Below are 23,879 nucleotides of genomic sequence, written 5' to 3' on the forward strand. Positions count from 1 at the left end.
AATTTGTTGAGGCTCATTACATTTGTTATAGAATGGACAATGTTGAAACATTGATTAGAAAACTTAATGTTGCAGATGGCAAATAGAAACCAATAATGGACCTGACAGATCTTCCAACCCCCGAGAAGTGGGAAAAAAATAGAAAACTTTAGCCTAACCAGGGTTTATTTGGCAGCAAAGTTGCAGGAAAGAGATCCAGGCAAACCTCAAAGAAAACTTCATAGCTCTAAGATTTTGGCAAAGCATATTCTTCTTTCTCTATTTTGAATTGAAAGCATTACACCAATATTTGTAGAAAAAACTAAATATAACCCCAATACGATTTGGACTCCTAATAAGACTTAACACTATAACTCTATGACTGTTGATTACTAAGACCAAACAAAATAACAAATACAATCTGACTGTCAATGGACAGCTTTGCTGTCCATATTTGTTTCCATACTTGTTTTCATATTTGTTTCCTTGATTTACTCTTCCGTATAATTAGATTAATATTTGACAGATTGTATAGGGATAACATTAGCATATATATGTAGTTCTTTCCATGTATAGAATTCCTTTGTACAATTTATATAACAGAGAGAAATCACAAGGCCAACAATTCGGCCATTCATACAGCATTTTTGACTTATCTTGACATGGTATGAAGAGCCGGTTGAAAATTTTTTTCTCTTGGTTTCATTGTCACTCGCTTGAATAATTTTTTTTTTCTCGGTTTCGTGTGTCGGCGTCTTCTGAGTCTAGGCAGCACATCTCGGCACCTTCTATTTCTGGTGTATCACACCCGACGTCAAAGCTTTGTGTTTTTCGGCATTCTGTTTCTGGGGTAGTCTTTGTCGGCAGCTTCTATGTCAGTTTTGGGCATTTTCGGCACCCTCTCAGTCTATCGACACGTTCCTCTCCTGGAGTGGTGTCTTTCGGCAGACTCTGTTTAAGGTCTTGGTATTTGTTTTGTTCTCAGATTTTTTTTGGGAGTCTTTTTCCTGGATTGGGTGGTTTCGGCATATTTATTTTGGTCTGGGTATTTTTTTTTTTTTGGCTTCTCTCATTTGTCGGCAGCAAGTCCTTCTCTCAGTTCTTTTAATTTTTTGGATATTTTTGCTTTGTCTTGGGTTCCATTTATTTGTAATGGACTCTGCACCTGTGTGTCAAGTTTACAGGCAAAAATTACTCTACTTGAGCTTTTCAGTTTGAACTTTTCCTCAAGGAAAAAGACCTTTGGGGCCATATTGATGGCACAGATGTTGCACAAACATCCAACACTGACAAATCCAAAGATGTCATGTCTTCTCCTTCTTGGGCTGTGCTTGATGCTCGGATCATGTCTTCGCTTCTTGGTTTGGTGGAGCCACATATTGTCACCAACTTGCGGGCTCATTGCTCTGCTCAATCCATGTGGAATTACTTGAAGAAAGTTTATCATCAAGATAATGATGCTCGTCGCTTTCAGTTGGAACATGCGATTGCCATGTTTCAACATGGTAGTCTTTCCATCCAAGACTACTACTCGGCATTTTTTACTCTTTGGCATGAATATACTAATTTGGTTATAGCGGATGTTCCTGTTGCCGCTCTTTTGACTATTCAGAAGCTTCATAAGACTAGCAGGCGTGATTAGTTTCTTATGAAACTATACCCGGAATATGAATATGTTCGCTCCTCTCTACTAAACAGGTCTCCTGTTCCCTCTCTTGATATTTGTTTTGGCGAGTTACTTCGCGAAGAACAACGTCTTAGTACTCAAGCTATTCTGGAGCAATCTCATGGCAGTTCCGAGACGGCAACTGTGGCTTATGCTGCCCAAGGGACGAGGATCACCTATAACTTCTAAAAATTTGCAGTGTTTCTACTGCAAGGAATATGGACATATTGCTGCCAATTGTCCTAAAAAGTATTTTTCTTATTGCAAGAAAAATGGTCATATTATCAAAGAATGTCGTATCCGCCCCCAGAATCGTTAGGCCCAAGCATTGCAGACTTTCGTTACTGTTCCTCCCGCAGCGACTTCTATAGCACGACTCTTCCTTAGGTGGTGTTGCATCTCCTGCCGCAACTTACTGCACCCATGAAATGGTGCAACAGATGCTCATTTCAGCATTATCTGCGATGGGATTTCAAGGTAACAATTCTACTACACTTTGGTAAGTAGACTCGGGGGCTTCTAATCACATGACAAATACTCCCACAACTCTATGTCATGTTCGGCCCTATGTTGGTCAATTTGTCATTCAGACTGCCAATGGCAGTTCTCTGCCAATAGTTGTTGTCGGAGATGCCTCGTCTACATTTACTAATGTGTTTCTTGCTCCTCAGCTTTCCACAAATCTTATTTCTGTTGGTCAATTAGTTGATAACAATTGTGCTGTTAATTTTTTTGGTAATGTCTATCATGAGCGCACAAAGCATATTGAAGTTGACTGTCACTCTATCCATGAAGCCTTTGAAGCTCATGTTATCACTCTTCCACACATTTCCACTGAACTAAAAATTGCTAATATCTTCACCAAGTCTCTCACTCGTCATCGGCATTGCTTCCTAAGTAGCAAATTGATGCTTGCTGTCCATATTTGTTTCCATACTTGTTTTCATATCTGTTTCCTTGATTTACTCTTCCGTATAATTAGCTTAATATTTGACAGATTGTATAGGGATAACATTAGCATATACGTAGTTCTTTCCATGTATAGAATTCCTTTGTACAGTTTATATAATAGAGAGAAATCACAAGGCCAACGATTCGGCCATTCATACAACATTTTTGACTTATCTTGACACTGAAAATATTGACAAAGCCAGGGGAGGAGCTAGGGCGTTTTATTAATTATCAAAGAATTGATAAAGACTCATAAAATATATCATATTCATAACTCTCAAACCCTAATTTTTTTTAATAAAATGATGTGCATAAGAATACCGCTTGCATATCACAGCCGTATTATTTAACAGTTGCAGTAAGAATGAAATTCAGTCTAGTGCTCTAAAATAATATTCCAAAGCTTTTTGTGTGTTCTCTGTTCCATGCAAAACTTTATCATAGACATCAATTTCTACTCACATAATAACTTTGTAATAATCTGTGAGGTCCATGCAAAATTTTGTTGGATTGACCAGACACCGGCTACAGGCATCATTGTATTCAAAGAATCTCAATTCCATAACCATACGTGAGATTTTCATCTCATACAGCTCCATCATCATGATTGGACTGATGAACCTTGATAGCAGAATGAGCAGGCTCACAAATGATCAAATTAGTGCTCAAAATCTACTTGCAATTCCTGTGCTGGGGGTGGTTATTAGCAGCATTGGCTGCCAGGGCCCCAACAAAAGTCAAGGACTTCTAGGTCATAGTTCAAATGGGTAGGGCCCTGGCACCCATTGAACAACATAACTGGAAAAGCTTTAAAATTCTTATGTAAAATGGTGGTTCAATCTGGTATTGTCCAAAGATGACTTAGACTATGGGTGTAGGCTGGTAAATAAGCCAGTCCAACTTCTTCATATGTTCGTGCCTTGATGAACAAACATAAATGAAAAAATTGGTGTCATCTCCTTGGAAGGAAGACCTGTAACAGCAGAGACTACTGACCCACCGTAAAGGTCCATTTAAAGGCCAAAGCCATAAAGGGTTATATGAGATCCTATCGACATGATGGCATGGAAAATTATCTATTAATCTAGCCATATTAGAGTTTGTTTCAATCTTTATGCACCAGCATACACTGAAGATTAACTTTTGATGCATGAACAGTGATTCTAGAGTAATTTAATGCAAAGAAATATACGTCTTGGTCATTACTAAAAATTAGATTACAAATGCAAGAGGAAATTTAAAAGCAGTGTTCAAAACTATAGGAAGACAATTTGTTTTGTTACAAGTGAGAATAGAAATACATAACATAATAAAGTCAGAACTAAATGACCAAAAGATGATCTATGTACAAAAAATAAAATTAAAAAAAATTACTTCCACACCTAAAACTAAATAAAGCCTACATCAAAATAAAATTACTCCTTGTTGCCAGCATCATTATGTTAGGGACCGGAAAACACTGCAATAATTTAAATTACCAAAGGATTTGATTGGAAAGATTAACATTCCACAGCAATCTGAAAGCAATAACCAACCTCCTGGACTAAAAATGTATTTAGCCCTTGAAACATCCGTTTGAAAGGGGAAGAAATGTTGTTACTTTAGGAATAAAGAGATCTAACCTTAGCTTTGATGTCACTTGTTGAGCCATTTAAATCACTTTCCCTAAAGTTACTCATCTTTTCTTGATGATTGTCAACTTGGATGGTATCTGCAATCTTCTTGCATTTCTCTCCATTCTGGGAGGAAACCATAAAAAACTCATTAACATCCATGTTGTGAGGCCTATTGAGAGAACCAGACAGGCCAGTCAATGAACATACATTCTTATTCTTCCATACATTCTTATTCTTCTCCTCAAGTGAGTCAGTATCACTGCTCTTTGTCTCGTTGCCAAAAATCCCTTCTAGTCCATCATCTATATGAGGACTGTTTCCACTTTTATGGATTTCTGGAGTGCAGAGTTTTTCTGCCCTGTCAGGGCTATTTAAATTTGAATTTCCTTCTCCCACCCTTAAATCGTTCTCAGTCCTGTCAGGGCCATTCAAGTTTGAATTTCCCCCTCCCACCCTTGCATCCTGCAAACCTGAAGGCACTTCCCTGCAGAATTTTGTCTTTTATTTTCTGGTAAGTAAATGAACTAAAGAAAAAATCGAAAGAGCAGAGAGAAATCAATAGAATCTAAAAAGTAACACACTCAACCTCCCCAGATGTTAGGAGGGCTGGCAATAAACCTACATTATAAAACTCTAGTGAGCGAAGAAGCAATTAAAAAAAGAACTATACAGATATACAAACACCAACAAAGACTGCAGCTAATCAGCTAAGGTTACGTTTTCATCGGAAAGCTTGAAAGAGTCATATCTAAACCTAAATAATATGCAATGCAACATAGTGCATCTATCAAAATCAATCAGGCTTGATGGTTGATGGAACTGTAATTCCATTAATGCATGCAGACAGACCATAACACATTACAAAAGGAGCCAACCCTGTGTGATAACAATAATATTGTATCAATAGAACAAGAAATCTTTTATTTCTTTTTTATATGCCCCCCTGCCCACCTCCAAAGAGAAAAGGAAAAAAAGTTTTGATTGAGAAGTTTTCTTTGTTGCAGTTAAGAACAAACTAAGCATGTAGGTTACTAAATACATTGACTTTGAGTTCTTAATGATCCAAGAAATGATTATATGACTAAAACTTCAGACTGATGAGAGAATGCATCTCAAAGCTAGCTCCTACTCCTGCTTCATCGCCAATGTTCCTTTTGACATAATACAAACAAGAGGTGTCACATAGCTTCATGGAAACAACAGGCTAGTGGTAGACCCTAGGCCTGGTTATGGAACCCATTTCATAAAAAATGGGAACAATTGTCAGCCTAACCAATGCCCAAGGCTTAGAATTACACTTAATAAAAAGGAGAAGGAAAAATACATATTAACAACAATATAACAAAAAAACAATTACACTCTGCGTGATAATTGTTCTTGTGGAAGGAATCATGCATTCGAGGCTTAACAAAACCATCCATTAAAGGGGGTTGTGCTTTCTACATCATTAGAAAAATAGTTAACAAACTGTATGAATGTTTAAGTTCAAAATGGATGCTTTTAACACATATATGATCTCAGCACAGAACCTTCATATTGGGTGTTCCTGAACTCAAATGAATCGAAAACCTACACTGAACACTTCAGTGGGAATTAATTTGTGCAGATACAACATAGGTTTCCAAGTATAACACATAAGATAATTTGTTGAAAAGAGTTAGGAGCACCTCGAAAGCCAGGTTGACACTATGCCAGCATAAGGAAGCATGTGGAAGTACTCAACCAGTGGTGTAACCATCCATCTGCTGGAGCTTTTTCTGACCAAGGGACCCTGCAAGCTACTCAAATAGAGAAACAGAAAAAGGAAAAAAAAGAATAAATAAAAAAGAACAGGAAAAAAACACTCAATAACAAAATGTATACTTGATTATGATATGCAGTCCCTTATACACCAGATTTCAAGTCGACAACCAAATGAACAGTTGATGGAAGAGAGAGCATTCTATTTGGTGCTTTCTTCAATAGGTGGCACTAAATAATGGCAACTCATTTATTCAGCCAATGGAGAAAATAACAGTTTCTGTAGCACAACCAAATGAGCTTTTTTAATCATCCTCAATACAGGAAAAGACTATATTAAACACTATCATGTGTCTTTATCAATATTTTCTCAGTAAGAGAGTCAGGTCCATAGCGTTCAACATAAAGTAAAGTAATATATATCAATAAGAGCCATCAAAACAAGTAATTCCACCTTGAGGATATTTTACTTTTAAAGTATTCAAACAGCAGAGCACCACCCGTGGAAGAGCAGGTAGGTATGGCGGCAACTAGAAGGAGAAGCTTGTAGCCAAGGTCTTCAAAGGGAGTCATCAGTGCTCAAAAGTCAAGAGCATGAACAGGGGGAAAAGGGGTAATTACGAGGTCATCAAGGTTATGCGGGGATTTAAAACAAGAATTTTGGCACACCTCTACCAATCCATGACTATGCATGATACAAATTCATTCACATGAAAGAGTATTTGGATGACAAAGGCAACCCTAAAGGCAGTTTTTTTTTTTTTTTTTTTTTTTGTCATGGATGACTTCCTTGGGGAAGATCCTCACACTAGACAAACTAGGGAAACACTGCATCATGGTCATGGATTAGTGTTGTATGTTCATAAAGAGTGGAGAGTCCATCAATAATCTATTACTTCATTGTGAAATTGCTATGACCTTGTGGAATGAATTATTTGCTCAGATGGAATTAACGTAAGTGATGCTGAAAAGGGTAATTGACCTCCTAGTTTCTTGGAGAGGTATTCAGGACAACTCTCATATTGCAACAGTATGGAGGATGGTTCCAATTTTTCTATGGTGATGTATTTGGAGGGCAATGAATGAAAGAAACTGTGAAGATTGAGAACCATCTGTGGATGAACTTAGAAATCTCTTATTCAATACTTTACCCCATAGTGCACTCCTCATTATTAAAACATCTCTCATTTCTTTCCTACCAAATACACCACATAAGACACAAAGGAACCATCTTCCACACAACAGCCACTTGAGGAGAACTTTGAAGTCCAATCCAACACGCAAGTAGATCCACTACTTTCAAAGGCATTGCCCAAGCCATCCCAACTCTACTGAAAAAACCATCCCACAATGCCTTTGCCACCTTGCAGTGTAGAAGTAAATGATCCACAGATTCCCCATGTTTCTCACACATGAAACACCACTCCATAACAACAAGACCTCGCTTTCTCAAGTTATTGATCGTCAAAATGTTCCCGAGTGATGCTGTCCATATGAAAAAAGCGACTTTGGAAGGCACATGAGACCTCCAAATACTCTTCCAAGGAAAAGAAGAACAACACTGAGCAGTCAACGCCTGATGGTAAGACCATACTAACTTTTTACTACCCGTATGCTTCCATAACATTCTATCCCTCCCATTAATCCCAATCCCCAGGGAATGTAAGAAGCTGAAAAAATTAGAGACCTCGTCAAGTTCCCAGTCCTTTACAGCTCTAGTTAAATAAACATCCCACTGCAATGTAATTAGAACTGTTTAACAAATCAGCAACAGTGGCATTCCAATTGGATGCCAGATCACACCAAACATCAAGCCAAAAATGGATCTTTGAACCCCCACCAATGGCAAAATTTATATATTTAGCAAAAATCTCCCAACCCTTTCTAATAAATTTCCAAAGACACACCATAAGCCCCCCTCGCCTCTTTAGAACACCAAACCCCCCCCCCCCTCCCCCCCCCCCCCCCCCCCCCCCCCCCCAAAAAAAAAAAAACAAAAATACTCCCATATTTCCAATCTATAACCTCCCTCCACAACTACTCCCCTTCCAATTGATACCTCAACAACCATTTCCCCAACAAAACCTTGTTGAAACTTCTGTAATCTCGAACCCCCAATCCTCTGTTTGAAATAGGAGAACAAATTGTATTCCAACTAACAAGGTGAATTTTTATCTCCTCTCCCATTCCATCCCACAAAAAGGTATGAAATAATTTTTCAATCCGGTTTGCCACCACTATAGGCAATGGAAATAAGAATAGGTAATAAGTTTGGGAAATGGAGAGAGCACTTTTAATAAGAGTAATTCTAACCCCTTTAGATAGGTATATTCGCTTCCAACCCGCCAGCCTTTTCTCAATCTTCTCAACTACCCCACCTCATATAGACTTAGCCTTAAAAGACAACCCCAATGGAAGGCCATGATATTTCATAAGTAAAAAAGCAACTTTACAGCCCAAAAGTGCCACCAAACAGTTAATATTCCCACCTCCCCCACTAGAACCAACTCCGACTTACCCAAATTCATCTCAAGGCCTGATACAGCTTCAAAACATAATAATACAGCCCTTAAGGCTTGAATCTGCCCACGATCAGCATCACAAAAAATAAGTGTATCATCTGCAAAAAGAAGATGAGAGAGTGATAAAACCATCATTAGCATTTCCCACCGAAAAATCAGACAGGAAACCCCCCCTACAACAGCCTCCACCATTCGACCCAGAGCGTCCATGATAATGACAAAGAGGAAAGGGGATAATAGATCCCCTTGTCTCAAACCGGGAAAGGCATGGAAAAAACCATAAGGATTTCCATTAACCAACACTGAAAACCAAGCAGTAGAGACACAGTGTCTAATCCATGCAAACCACCTCTCTCCAAATCCACATCTCCCAAGTATATAGAAAAGGAAGTCCCAATTCACATGATCATACGCCTTTTCCATATCTAGCTTACAAATAACACCAGGAACACCTCCCCTCAATTGACTATCAAGGCGTTCATTAGCAATCAGCACAGAATCAAGTATGTGCCTACCCTGAACAAAAGCATTTTGGGTTTTAGAAATGATTTTCTCCATCATTGTACTCATACAGTCAGCAAGCACCTTCGAGTTTATCTTATAAACCCCACTTACAAGGCTAAAAGGCTGGAAGTCCTTCAACTCAGAGGCCCCGGATATCTTAGGAATGAGAGCAATAAATGTGGCATTAAGAGACTTCTCAAACTTATGATAAGAATAAAATTCCTGAAAAACCCGCATCACATCTTCTTCACAACATCCCAATAAGCTTGAAAAAATGCCATAGAAAAACCATCCGGACCAGGGGCTTTATCTTTAACCATCCCACAAACCACCTAATAAACCTCATTATCCTTAAACGGTCTGTCCAATCAGCTTGCAGAAAAAGGATCCAATGTGTCAAAAACCAACCTATCCAGATTGGACCTCCATTCAGCTGTTTCAGTTAGAAGAACTTCATAAAACTGGACAATATGATCCTGAATCACGGAAGGGGATGAAAGCACACTGTTATCAGAATGAAGCAACTCAATGGCGTTACAACGCCTATGTGAGTTCGCCAATCTGTGAAAAAATTTACTACATTTGTGACCCTCTTTCAACCATATGGCCATCGACTTTTGCCTCCAATATATCTCCTCCATCAATAAAATCCTCTCAAGCTCGATAACCACTTCTTTATTCCTCAACAATGCAACCTTATTCATAACCTCATTCTCCTACCCAACCTCCAACGCATGCAACACCTCCAAAAGGGAATATTTCTGATTATCAATATTCTCAAATACTTCACCATTCCACTTCTTTAAATCTGTCTTCAAGGCCTTAAGTTTTTGAGCAAGTATAAAACTAGGTGTTCCCGTACATTGATAAGAAGTCCACCAACTCCTAACCTTATCCACAAACCCATCAGCTCCGAGCCACATGTTTTCAAACTTAAAATACCACCAACCTCCATTAATACCACCACAATCTAGAAAATAGGGAAGTGATCTAAACAAACACGAGGCATTCTCTTTTGATATAGCTCAGGAAATTGAATCTCCCAAGATAGAGATACAAGGAATCTATCCAATCTACACCAGCTCCTACCGTTGGACCAAGCGAATGTTCCCCCTACAAGGGGAAGATCCAAAAGATTCAAATCAAAGATCAACTCCGAAAATTCCTCCATAGCCGAAGACATACAAGGTTCTCCTGAATGCTCACTAGGGAATTGAATAATGTTGAAATCCTGACACATACACCAAGGCAGTTCCCATAAATAATACAAATCCACCAATTCCTCCCACAATAAATGTTTATCCCTATCCAAGTTTGGCTCATAAACTCCCGCAAAGCCCACTTCCACCCATCTTCAATATTTTTAAAAGAACATGCTATAGTAAAATGCCCCCAAAACACTCCTCCAAGAACTCCGCCACTCTATTATCCCACATCAAAGAACACCCCCTGAAGCTCCTAAAGAAGCCAAATACGCCCAACCCACATAAGCACACCCCACAAGCTACAAATAATACTTCTTTCAATAAAACTAAGCTTTGTTTCTTGAAAACATACGATATCAATCTTCCAAATACGAAAAAGAGACCTAATGTGAAGATGCTTGTTAACGTCATTAATACCCCTCGCATTCCAAGAGAGAATCTTCAGCTTCATGAGAAAAATGAGACTCCCTCCCTTTCAATCTGTCCCTCCCAAAACTGCCCTCCTTTGTATCATAATTAATGGAACATTCTAATCTTCTTAACTCCCTTTCCTTCTTAGAAGCTGACTTCAAGGTCGATGAGCAATCAGCTTTGATAGCAACAAGAAGAGCCTTAAATTGCTCTTCAAATCCTATGCAAGATATCCCTACACATGCCTATTATTTGTCTACCTTTTCTAAAACCCAATCCAAGGCAATTCTAGTTGAAGCATGAGGCGGGAGGGTACGTATAGGAGTCGGACTACCCACATCCTCATCAAAGCATTCCCCCTCATATAATTCCAATTGTAAATTGGGCCCAACCAAATCCCCTCCAGAAGAAGTCTCCTGATGTAGATCTCTAGAAAAAGCCAATAACGAGCTATTGTTCATGTCAGGATGCAAAAAATTTTCAATTGGACAAATAGGCTTTAATAATAAAGGAACCGAGTCCAAAAAATGCACACCATTAACCAGACGAGCCAAAGACACGAACGGATTAAACTCCCCTTCACTCACCACCTCCTTTCCAACATCTCATACCACTAATTCGCCCTCTTCCACCTCCAACGATAGAACCATTTCCAACACACCACCAAATGAGTCGCCTATGACCAGCGAAATAGTCTAGAAGAAGATACCGCAACGGAGACTCTCGATACACCGATACAAGTCTTAGCCTTCTACACCCATTTCGAGCTTTTAACCAAGCCCAACCCATTCACTTAATTTTTACCCTTCAAATATACATCCTTCTTATGACCCACACCAAAAGCTTGCCCACCCATAATACCCTGTTGTGTATCCACCAATCCATTTTTTGAACCTTCAGAGCCCACATTTCAATATGAGATCCTCATTAAATTTCATTTCCAATAACGCATCATGCTTGGTCTTCAACGAGAAATCCTTCCCAACCCTTGACGTGCCTTCATTGGGACTCATACTACCACCCTTGAGAATATGAACATACTTTCTGCATCGATTGCCCTCCAAAATGCAAGATCTTCCCACCAGACGTCCCACAAACCTCCCTACTGCCTCCATACACCTCTACAAAGGTCCTGTTCCATCCCTCATCAACGTAAGAATATGATGCAACCTTCTCAGGTACCCGGTAATTTTAAACCCAAAACAAAGGAAGAAGAAACAACCACTCTTAGCGATTCTTCAAACCTCCTCCGCCCATCGCCCTCTAACCCTTTTGGAACAGTGATGAAGCCACACCTTCTTTCTTGTCCAAACTCTGACAAAGACAAAAACCACCCATAACTATTGTGACATATTTGAACCACCAACCATTATTTTGAATTTCGTACCGTACCGTACTAGCCGGTACAGCCGAAATATGCAGTACCGGCTGGGTAGCTGGTACAAAGAATACCCTTGTTTTATACTATTCAGAATTTCAGCCGTTTTGGCCCATACTAGCCGATATTTCGGCCTTTACTTTTTTCTTCTTCTTTTTTTCATTTCTTCAAACTGTAAGCTCATTTTTTGACCTCCAATTCAGACCAGCCTATTTATAATTTTTATATATATGTATATATATATATAATTTATTCATATATAAACTATTATTTTGGAATATAATTTTTATATATATTTTTATATATAATTTATTCTTATATCGACTATTCCGAAAAGGGTATCCGAAACGGTATTGGTACCGAAATATTTCATTTCAGTGCCTTGACCGGTACGGCCTCCTGTAAGGTATTCAAAACTTTGCCACCAACACTTTATTCCTCTTCCTTCGAGTTTTATAAAACTCTACGGAACCAACAGATGCTCCACAAGCTCCCACCACAGATGCCAACCATTCCATACTAGCAACATCAATGGAAATGAACTTAGTGACCCTACGACTACTCTTAGTGATCCTCCACCAATAAGTGTTTTCTTTTTCAAGCTCAAAGAGCTTCTGATCAATATGTAGCTTTCGACACAAACCAATCAAACAAACCAGTACCAAGAACAACCCAGAAAGCAAAGAAAAATAGAAAAAAAGAAAAACTGAAGATTGATATGAAAAGAAAAAACAAGCTAGACGAAAGATTAATGGATTATTCCTGGCAAGAAGCATCAGGAATGAGGATACGAAGAGTCATAATAGAGAGAGAGAGAGAGAGAGAGAGAGAGGATATTTGCCGTCTTTAACTGGTTAGTCATTCTGACATGACTAACTAGAACACATAAGCGATGCTCTTTTATATGTCCTGTATACTTGGGACTTTGTCTATTTTTATGTTCAATAAAATTATGTTTACTAACTAGGAAAAAAATAAGTTCTAACATGAGTCGAGTTCAAGCTTATCACCAAGTTACATTTATGTTTAGGAACAACTAATTTAGTATTCGAGCGAGTTCAAGCTTATTCACAAGCTACTTACTTTTGACATAATAGATTATTTATAACATATCTTATAGCATTATTTACAAAGTTTGGCAAACAAAGGGCAACTGATTACCAAGGAAAAAAATGATGGACCCAACAAACATCCTGTGATACCTCCATATGATAAGATTGAGGGTAGGTGGTGTATCCCACATTGCTTGGGAATGAGAAGTTATTACTCTTTATAAGGTTCCAATTAAGCTCCAATTATATCATTGACTAGCCCTTTTAGAGTATATGTCATGTGGTTTGGGTCTTCTATTGGGGCGTTACAAATGGTATCAGAGCCTATCCCAACCAGAAATGTGGGACTTGAGCCATGCCACCTACAACGTACAGACCCGACAAGGACATTGGGAATTTAAGTGGGGTAGATTGTAATACCCTCATATGATAAGATTGAGGGTAGGTGGTCTATGGGATCCCATATTGTTTAGGAATGAGAAGTTCTTGCTCTTTATAAGGTTTCAATTGGGTTCTAATTATATCATTGACTAGTCCTTTTAGAGTATAGGCCATGTGGTTTGAGCCTTCCATTTGGGCATTACACATCCAAGCACCGTTCTCCACAAACAAGGAATCAGCTATCACACATTTACACCTTTAGCCCCCGCCCCACCCTCCCTAGCCAAAAGGGGAAATTAAATATACAAAAGGAGCTTGTGCCCAAACCTTTCTAGAGCATCTTTAACAGGAACTTGAAATCCAGCTTCATTGACTGATTGGGTGCAGTACATTATATAAAAGTGAACAGCTGTCTTTTCTTTGCTGAGAGAACATACAACATGGCTTTCCGAAACCACTAGATCAGTCTTGTTAATACCTGTTCCATATGCAAGAATCATATTCAATTATTGGCAAGCCCTCAAGAAATTAAAAGCAATGGAAAACTCTAAGGTAATTAAATTATTATAAACTCTAACAAGTGCTAATAATAATTTTTCTTTTAAGTAGTCGATGATTTTATGATATTAAAAAAAAACAAAAAAAAGGAAAAAGGTGTAGCCCAATTGCATAGGAAGTATACAAGAGAAACACTTAACAACAAATAGAAGAGAGAGAGAGAGAGAGAGAGAAGAAATCAAGAAAATTCAACCTCTCCTCATATTTTTCCATAACCGTACCCTATGCAGCCCATGTAACTTGTTAAAACACCACCAACTCCAAGCAACCAAATTTAGAATCCATGCCAACTTTCCACAAGCCCTCTCCCTCTTCTTCTTTTTTTTTTTTTTTTTTTTTTTTTTATTATTAAGTAAAAGAAGTTTTATTCAGTGAATGTAATAGGCAAAGCCCATGTACATAGGAAATATACAAAAGAAGCACCTAAATACATTCTATGAGGGAGAAAGAGAAGATAGAAAAATATGTGCATAAGCTTCATCAAGTCCTAAAGCAGAAGACCATTGCAATAAAGAAAATACAAAGAACTTCCACATTTCCTGAAAAGAGCACTCCATATTATTAAAGCATTGCTCGTTCCTTTTCCACCAAGTACACCACATGAGACACAAAGGAACCATCTTCCACACCACAGCCACTTGTTTAGAACTACGAAGCCCCATCCAGCACGCAAGCACATCCAGTACTTTCATTGGCATAACCCGAACCAGCCCAACGCTACTCAACACTCCATCCCACAATGCAAAAGTAAATGATCCATAGGTTCTCCATGTTTCTCACATATGAAGACTGCTACTTTGGAAGGCACATGAGACCTCCAAATTGTCTTCCAAGGAAAAGAACAGTGCTGGACAGTCAGCACCTTGTAATAGGACTGAACCGAGAACTTTTTACATCCCATATGCTTCCAAGTCAGTTTATCCCTCTCAATACCCCCAATCCACAAGGAATAAAGGAAGCTGAAAAAAATCAAATCGAGTTCCCAGTCCTGTACAGCTCTAGTAAAACCAACATCCCAATGCAAGAATCCATTGGAATGGACTAACACATCAGAAACAGAAGCATACCGGTGAGCAGCTAAGCGAAAGATAACCAGAAACACACTAAAAAGAGCCTGATCACCATACCAAGTATCAAACCAAAAAGGGATCCTTGAACCCTCACCCACAACAAAGTTCTTATGGTTAACAAAATTATCCCATCCTTTTCTAATACATTTCCAAAGACTCACACAGTAGGTCCCCCTAAAGTATGTTCATGCCTTTGGCAATTATTGTAAAATGTCGTTTTGAAAAGAATTCTTCAAATTAAATGCTATGATTTTCATGTAAGTTCCTTTTTATGCATCTTCTATATGAAATGTCTTTAAAAGCTAGTTTGCAAATGAGTTAGATAGATGCAAGAGCCGTTTAAAGTAATAAACACATTTAGGTTAAGAAATTTATGCTAATATTTTTTGTATTAAAGTTATGCAAGTCATGATAATTCTTATGTTATGGAAGTGTAATGACCCGGTCCAATATTTCTAAGGTCAATAAATAAGGATAATTTTATTGGGCCTAAATTATGTTTGATGGGCCATATTAGGAAGTTCAATTGCAATTTATTGGATAGTGTTGAATAGGCCACGGGCCCAAAGTTTGTTACAATGGGTTAATGGTTTTATTAAGCCTAATAATTGGATCATTTTAAAGTGCCTCAACCCAGCTGTGAAGCCTATAAAATGGCCCAAACCCAAGAAACCCAAAACCCGTTCTGTTTATAAACTCCAAGCCCATGCACAATAATTGGTCATATTGCTTGCAACTATTCTAAGAAGGTTTGTACTACTGCAAGAAATAGGGCCATATCATCAAAGATTGTCGAATATGGCCTCAGAATTGCCAATCCCAAGCTTTTCAGGCTGATGTTCAGTCCTCTGCTTCTTCTTCTGTGCCACCTACTGTAAGCTCTGATTCATCTATTCTCACACCAGCAATGGTCCAACAGATGATTGTGTCTGCTTTTACGACCTTAGGCCTGCAAGTTACGAGTACTAACTCAACTTCTTGTATTGTTGATTCGGGCACTTCTAATCATATGACTGGTAATATGACGAGTCTCCATGGTGTTCATAATTATAGAGGCATGCAAAATTTTCAGATCGCTGATGGCAGTACTCTTCCTATTATTGCTGTTGGTAATTTGGGCTCTTCATTTCGCGATGTTTTTGTCTCTCCTGGATTATCCACCAATTTAATTTCTGTTGGATAATTGGTAGATAATAATTGTGATGTTTACTTTTTTTTGTCGAGGATGGTGATTGCAAATGGGCCTAAAGTAGGACATTTATTTCCCTTACAATTTTCTATTCCTAATGTTGTTTCTCTTGCTTGAACGACTACTGCCAATACTAATGAAGTCTGACATAAGAGTTTAGGTCATCCTAATTCTATTGTCTTGACTCATCTTATGACATATGGTTTTTTGGGCAATAAAGACTCATTTTCTTCTTCTTCTGTATCTTCTGATTGTGCTACCTGTCGTCTTGGTAAAAGTAAAATTTTACCTTTTCCTACGCATGGTAGTCATGTTTCTAACTGTTTTGAGATTGTGCATACTGACGTTTGGGGTGTGAGTCCTGTTATTTCTCATGGTCAGTATCATTATTTTGTGTCATTTATTGATGATTATAGTCGATTCACCTGGATATATTTTCTACATTCTAAAGCTGACGCATTTTCTGTCTTTCAAAAATTTGTTGCACTTATAGAGACATAGTTCAGTAATTGTATCAAAACTTTACGCTTTAACTCAGGGGGGAGTACATGTCTCATTCTTTCCAAACTTGTCTTCAGCAAAAGGAGATAATTTTCCAACGTTCTTGTCCTTACGTTCGTACGTTGTTGATTGATTCTTCTATACCCTCTAAGTTTTGGGTAGAAGCTTTATCTACTGCTGTCTGTTTAATCAATCATTTGCCTACTACCACTCTAGATTATGATTCTCCCTATCTTCTATTATTTGGCATATCTATTGAGTATCAATCATTTCATACATTTGGGTGTGTTTGTTTTGTTCATCTGTCACTTGTTGAGCGTCACAAACTTGCTGCACAGTCTGTCATGTGTGATTTTATAGGATATAGTCCTACTCAGAAAGAATTTGTTTGTTATGATGCTCATGCAAATAAATCTCGAATCTCACGGAATGTATTTTCTTCGAAAATCAATATTTCTTTCAGTCTTAAGTTATTTCTAATCCTCCTATTACTCTTCTTCCTGCTTTTGATGATGTTTGTTCCTCTATTGAGCGATTTCAACTAGGTATGGTGTATTATCGATGTCTTCCCCCTTCTTCAACGTCCCTTCCAGACACTGATCCGTCATCTGATTCTATGGCTCCTATACTTCGGCACTCCACCCGGGTTACACATCCACCAGATAGGTATGGTTTTCCTCACATCTCGCTTATTGCCACACTCGACACTATTTCTGTTCCTCACTCTTATACCCAGGCATCCACCCAAACATGTTGGCAGCAGACCATGCAAGAGGAAATCCAAGCTCTTCAAGACAATCACACTTGGGACCTTGTAATTTGTCCCTCTGATGTCAAACATATTGGTTGTAAATGGATATACTTAGTCAAGCTTCAAGCTGATGCCTCACTGGACAGATATAAAGCCCGTCTCGTGATTCTTGGGTGCCAAGACAGGAGTATGGTATTGATTATGAAGAGACATTTGCACCTGCTGCCAAAATGACTACTATACGAACTATCTTGGCACTTGCTGCGTCACAAGAATGGTCTCTTCGGCAGATGGATGTGAAGAATACTTTTCTACATGGGGATTTGAAGAAATCTATATGTCACCACCTCCCAGCATGTTTGCTACACATTTCTCAGAGGTTTGTCAGCTACACCGATCCTTGTATGGACTGAAACAGGCTCCGAGTGCATGGTTTGATAAATTTCGCTCTAACCTGCTTGCTTTTCATTTTACTTAGAGTCAGTTTGATTCCTCCCTTTTTCTTCGCAAGACTTCTGCAGGAATCGTATTGCTTTTCATATATGCTGATGACATTGTGATTACTGGCTCCTATACTGAGTTAATTAAGCAATTACAACAGCATCTCAAGGCCTCTTTTCACATGAAAGATCTTGGTCCCCAGCAGTACTTTCTTGGCCTTGAGGTGCAACTTACTCTAACTGGTACGTTGTTACACCAGCACAAACACACAGGATGTTATTTCATTAGGTGGTCTCCAATCGGATAACTCTGTTTTTACTCCCTTGGAGGTAAATCTTAAGCTTCGTCAGGAAGAAGGGAAGCTTCTATCAGATCCATCATTTTATCAGCAGCTTGTTGGGAGTTTGAACTATTTAACGATTACTCGTCCTGGCATTTCGTTTGCTGTGCAGCAAGTCAGTCAATTTCTGCAGGCTCCTCGACACTTTCATTTAGCTGCTGTCCACTGCATTATCCAACATTTGAAGGGCACCTGTACCCGCGGGTTGTTCTGTCCTAAAGAAATGCTGATTGGGCCGGATGTGCAGATGCTCATCGCTCTGTTACTGGCTGGTGCATGTTCTTAGGCAATGCACTCATTTATTGGAAGAGTAAGAAGCAAGACAGAGTTTTCAAGTCCTCTACTGAGTCTGAGTATCGTGCTATGTCTTCCACATGCTCTGAGATCACATGGCTTCGTGGGTTATTGGGGGAACTTGGTTTTCCTCAGCTGCATCCCACTCCTCTTCATACTGATAATACCAGTGCTATTCAGATTGCTGCTAATCTTATATTCCATGAGCGTACAAAACATATCGAAGTCGATTGCCATTCCATACATGAATCCTTTGACAAACATATAATTACTCTCTCACACATTTCCACTGAATGTGAAACTGCCGACATATTCACTAAAGCTCTTTCTCGGCACCGGCATCAGTTCTTGGTTGACAAATTGATGCTTCTTGATCCACCAACATCAATTTGAGGGGAGATGTTACATAGATACTTTTTGGGTTACACAGATACTTTTAGTAACTTTCTATATTTAGATAGTATAGCAGATAAATAGGCTGGATGTAAATAGACTTAACGTGTGAATATGTAACATGTAAATATGTATGTGTACAGTAAAACCAGCAGCAATTAGGCGCTGGAATCATGCTGAACATTCGGCCCTTTCTGTAAATCTCTTCTATATAAATGAAAGAAATCAATGGGAAGAGGTATTCAGACCAATCTTGACAAAATTTACAACAAATTTCCTAAAATACATTCTGATTGAATCATCCAACACTCCCCCTCAAGCTGGCTTGAATATATCTTCAATGGCCAGCTTGCTATTCAAGTTCTAAACTATTTCTTTGGCAATCCCTTGGTAAATATATTAGCTACTTGTTCAGTAGTCAAAATATAAGGCAAACAGATCAATCCACTATCTATCTTCTCCTTTATGAAATGTTTGTCAAATTCAACGTGTTTTGTTCTATCATGAAGTACCGGATTGTGAGCAATGGCTATAGCAGCTTTATTATCACAATATAATCTCATAGGTAGTGAATTTTCAACCCTCAATTCTTCAAGTAATCTTTTAATCCATAACACTTCACAGATCCCATGGGCAACAAAGTATTCAGGCTATAACAGTTCCGATGAACAGTCACTCACTTTTGACAGTTATACGATTCCAGGGGAAGCAAAATAAATGTATTTTTCTATTTTATACTACAAGTCATAGAAGTCAGATCATGCAAACACGAGCTAGAGTCTGCTTTTTACTGCGCCATGTAACCAAGTTTCCTCCAACAAAAGCACAATAGCCAGACGTTGATCTTCTATTTGTTATACTCCCAGCCCAATCTATTGTCAGTTTTGGTCTCAATGCCTCTTTCTATTGGTTTCTTTCATTTATATAGAATAGAGTTACAACAGAGAGTCGGTATTTTCAACGTGATTTCAGCAGTTGATTGTTGCTATTTACACTGTACAATGTTTACACTTTAAGTCAATGGTACAGCCACCTATTTCTCTGCTATATCATCTAGAAATAGAAAGGCCTAAAAGTCAATTTACAGCCACCTATTTTTCTGCATCTAGAAATAGAAAGGCCTATTATCTCTGTAATGTCTATATCAGTGTATATCTCAACTTGTAGATGTCCATGGTTTCCAAACAATAAACCTTTACCTGGAGTTCCCTTTAAGTACCATAGAATTCTGTACACTGCATCAAAGTGGTCAGTTCCAGGTGAGTGCATAAATTGGCTTACCATACTAACTACAAAAGCTATGTCAGGGCATGTATGTGAGAGAGAAATCAGTCTTCCAACCAGTCTTTGAAACTGATCTTTATTAGTGACTTCTTCAGGATTGGCAGGTTGTAACTTTAGATTCGGTTCTATGGGTGTCTCTGCAGCCTTTCACCCTAACAAACCTGTTTCTCCAAGCAAGTCAAGTATATATCTCCTTTGTTAACAAAAATACCTCTCTTAGACCTTGAAAATTCCATACCAAGAAAATACTTCAAGCTGCTCAAGTCTTTTGATCTCAAAGTTATTAGCAAGCACCTTCTTTAATCTTTCAATTTCACTGCTGTCATTTCCTGTCAGAATAATGTCATCAACATAGACAATTAAAACAGCAACTTTCCCTTCACTTGAGTGCCTGTAGAATATAGTATGATCAGCTTGACCTTGAATGTAACCGAGACTCTTTACAGCCCTCCCAAAGCATTCAAACCAAGCTCTAGGGGATTGCTTGAGTCCATACAATGACTTTTTCAATTTGCACAATTTTTCTCTACCAAGTTTACCTTCAAAACCTGGTGGTAACTCCATAAAAATTTCCTCCTCTAGATCTCCATTTAAGGAAGCATTCTTTACATCTAAATGGTGTAAGGACCAATTAAAATGTACAGCCAAAGATAATAACATTCGGATTGAGTTATCTTTGCCACAGGAGCAAAAGTTTCTTGATAGTCAATTCCATAGGTTTGTGTGAATCCTTTGGCTACGAGTCTCGTCTTGTATCTTTCTACACTACCATCAGCTTTGCATTTCACAGTGAACACCCACTCACATCCTACACACTTCTTCTCCTTAGGTAAATCAACAATCTCCCAAGTCCCATTCTTACAAAGTGCATTCATCTCTTCAAGGACTGCTAATTTCCAATCTGAATGATCTAGTGCTTCATGAATATTCCTTGGAACAAATAGGTGAGAAATATTGGATGTAAAGACCTTATGATTATCAGAAAGTCTATGATAGTACAAAATTTAGCAATAGGATGTGTGGTACAGGTTCTAATTCATTTCCTAATGGCTATCGGTTCATCAAAGTCTGCAGGTTTATCACTAGGAGATATAGTAGAAGAAGGATTACCAGGAATTATAGGCTGGACTTTCAGATGACCATGCTTTGGAGATGATGATTGACCTTGCTCTAGAATTGTAGGCTGATGATCTTTATTATTGTAACAATACCTTCTTCTAGTATAAACACGGAGCTCAGAAGAAGTAGGATCATCCTGTAGCTTTTCTCCCCTATTTGTGATTCCCTTATACTTTTGTACAAGACGATTAGAATCTCCTGATTTTTCTTTATTTAAAATTTCAGTTTCCTGAGTATTTAACGGATGAGATATGTCAAGAAGGTATTAGGGAGAGGGCTGGAAGTTTGCCAAAAATGATCTTCACTCTCTTTCTCCCCCTGCTGATCAGTTGGTTTGAAATAAGATTGTGTTTCAACAAAAAAAAACATCCATACTCATGAATTTTGTTTGTTTTTGGATTCAAACATTTGTACCCTTTTTTATTAGGTGCATAACCAAGAAAAACACATTTTTCAGTCTGAGGATCAAGCTTAGACCGAAGGTGAGATGGTATATGAACAAAAACCGTGCATCCAAAAACTTTCAGGGGTACATTCGAGACTACTCTAGTACCAGGAAAAGAATTTTTCAGATAAGATAAAGGTGTAGCAAATGTTAAAACACAAGTAGGCATTCTATTAATGAGATAACATGTAGTTAAAATGGCATCTCCCCACAAATATTTTGTAATATGCATCGAAAACATTATAGCTCATGCAACCTCAAGAAAATGACGGTTTTCTCTTTCCGCAATACCATTTTGTTGCGGCGTATCCTGACAAGTAGACTAATGTTGAATACCATTTTCTTTCAAAAAAATTCCCAAGTATTGATTGAAGTATTCAGTACCATTATCTATACGAAGGATACTTATTTTGGTTTGAAATTGATTTTCAATCATATGATAAAAATCCTAGAATAATTTTGCAACATCAGATTTTGCACTCAGCAGGTATATCCAGCAAAGGCGAGTGTGGTCATCTATAGAGGTTACAAACCATCTCTTTCCAAACAAGGTAATAACCTTCGAAGGACCCCAAACATCACTATGAATTAAATAAAAAGGTTTCGATGCAAGATATGTTTTCAACTTATAGGAAACTCGACAACTTTTTGCTAAAACACAAGTTTCACAATGAAAGAATTACAATCCAAATCTTTAAACAAACTAGGAAACAGATGTTTTAAATAAGGAAAACTAGGGTGTCCTAGTCTAAGATGCCAAAGCGTTATTTGATCACGTACAGGAATAGAACTAGAGCTACAGCTCATGCCATGAGCTTGTTTATTGTTGAATAGAGTATCATCAAACTAATAAAGGTCATCGATCATCCTAGCACTGCCAATCATCATTCCCGAGCTCTGGTCCTGAAATTCACAATGAGAATAAAAAAATATGACTCGACAGTTAGAATCGCAGGATAATTTATTGACAGACAAGAGATTGCAAGTAAACTTAGGAACATGAAGAACAGATTTTAAATCTATTCTTTCGGAAATTCTAATAGAGCCTGTACCTACTATGGGTAAAAAACTTCCATCAGCAATGCTTATTTGTTTATTACCCAAACAAGGACAATAAGAATGAAATAATTGAGGGAGACTAGTCATATGGTCAGATGCACCTGAATCAATGATCCATGGTACAGGATTTGAATAAGTCGAATAAGCACTAGGATGATTACCTGTTTGGGCCAATGAACCAGTAGAAGTACCAGATATTGGATTAGATTTTAGCAGCTGAAGAAGATGATCCACCTGATTTGAACTAAGAAGGTTGGTCTTTGCTTCATTTGCTTTCAGGTTGGTGTGACTGCCTCCAGGTTTGCTGCTCTTCCAGTTTGCTAGTTTTCCATGGAGTTTCCAGCAAGTTTCTCATGTGTGGCGTGGCTTATTACAATAATCACACCATACTCGAGATTTTTCTTCATACTTCCTCTGAGTAGAGTATGGCCCCTGTGCAGAGGCATTAGCTGCAGCTAACCGTATTCAAATTATTGGAGTGAGTAGTACTCAAAGCCGAGTTCTCCACTGCTCCATCAGTTCCCTTCCACTTTAGCATGACATTCCGACAACAATCTTCACATTGTACTTCAGAAAATACCTCTCCAATTGGAGGCAAAGGCTGTCTGCTCAGAATTCTCCCTCAGACTTCATCAAACTCGTCTTTGAGTCCAGCCAAGAATTTGAATATTCTTGCATTTTCCACCATTTTTTTGTTGTGGTTGCAGTCATCCGGGTTCTTCCATTTATACTCATGGAATAGATCTAAGTCCTGCCACAACCCCTTAAGGACATTAAAGTATTTCGTACTTATCAAAAAAAAAAAGGACATTAAAGTATTTCGTAACACTATCGTCCCCTTGTTGGGTCTTGCCAATTCTTTGATGCAACTCATAGATCTGTGAATAATTTCCAAGGTCAGAATACATCTGACTAACATTATCCCAGAGTTCCTTAGCAGTAGAGTAGCATATGTAGTTGGCACTAATCTCTTCATCCATAGAGTTCACGAGCCATGACATAATCATGGAATTTTCAACATCCCATGTAG

At 38.3% G+C, this 23,879-nt stretch overlaps 1 protein-coding gene across 6 annotated transcripts in view; it reads right to left on the bottom strand.

The window, feature by feature from the left end:
• LOC122314231 overlaps positions 1 to 23,879 on the bottom strand; it is a 69,415-nt gene that overhangs the window by 29,886 nt on the left and 15,650 nt on the right. For 5 of the 6 annotated variants that reach the window (XM_043129709.1, XM_043129702.1, XM_043129717.1 and 2 more), the window contains exons 4-7: positions 13,733 to 13,883; positions 5,880 to 5,990; positions 4,420 to 4,696; positions 4,219 to 4,335 (exon numbers count right to left, since the gene is read on the bottom strand). In XM_043129709.1, coding sequence (XP_042985643.1) covers positions 4,219 to 4,335; positions 4,420 to 4,696; positions 5,880 to 5,990; positions 13,733 to 13,883 — 656 coding nt within the window. The remainder of the gene's footprint in view (positions 1 to 4,218; positions 4,336 to 4,419; positions 4,697 to 5,879; positions 5,991 to 13,732; positions 13,884 to 23,879) is intronic. The other variant, XM_043129731.1, reaches the window with a different exon arrangement.

Source organism: Carya illinoinensis, chromosome 1 (assembly GCF_018687715.1).
Source record: "Carya illinoinensis cultivar Pawnee chromosome 1, C.illinoinensisPawnee_v1, whole genome shotgun sequence".
NCBI lineage: Eukaryota > Viridiplantae > Streptophyta > Magnoliopsida > Fagales > Juglandaceae > Carya > Carya illinoinensis.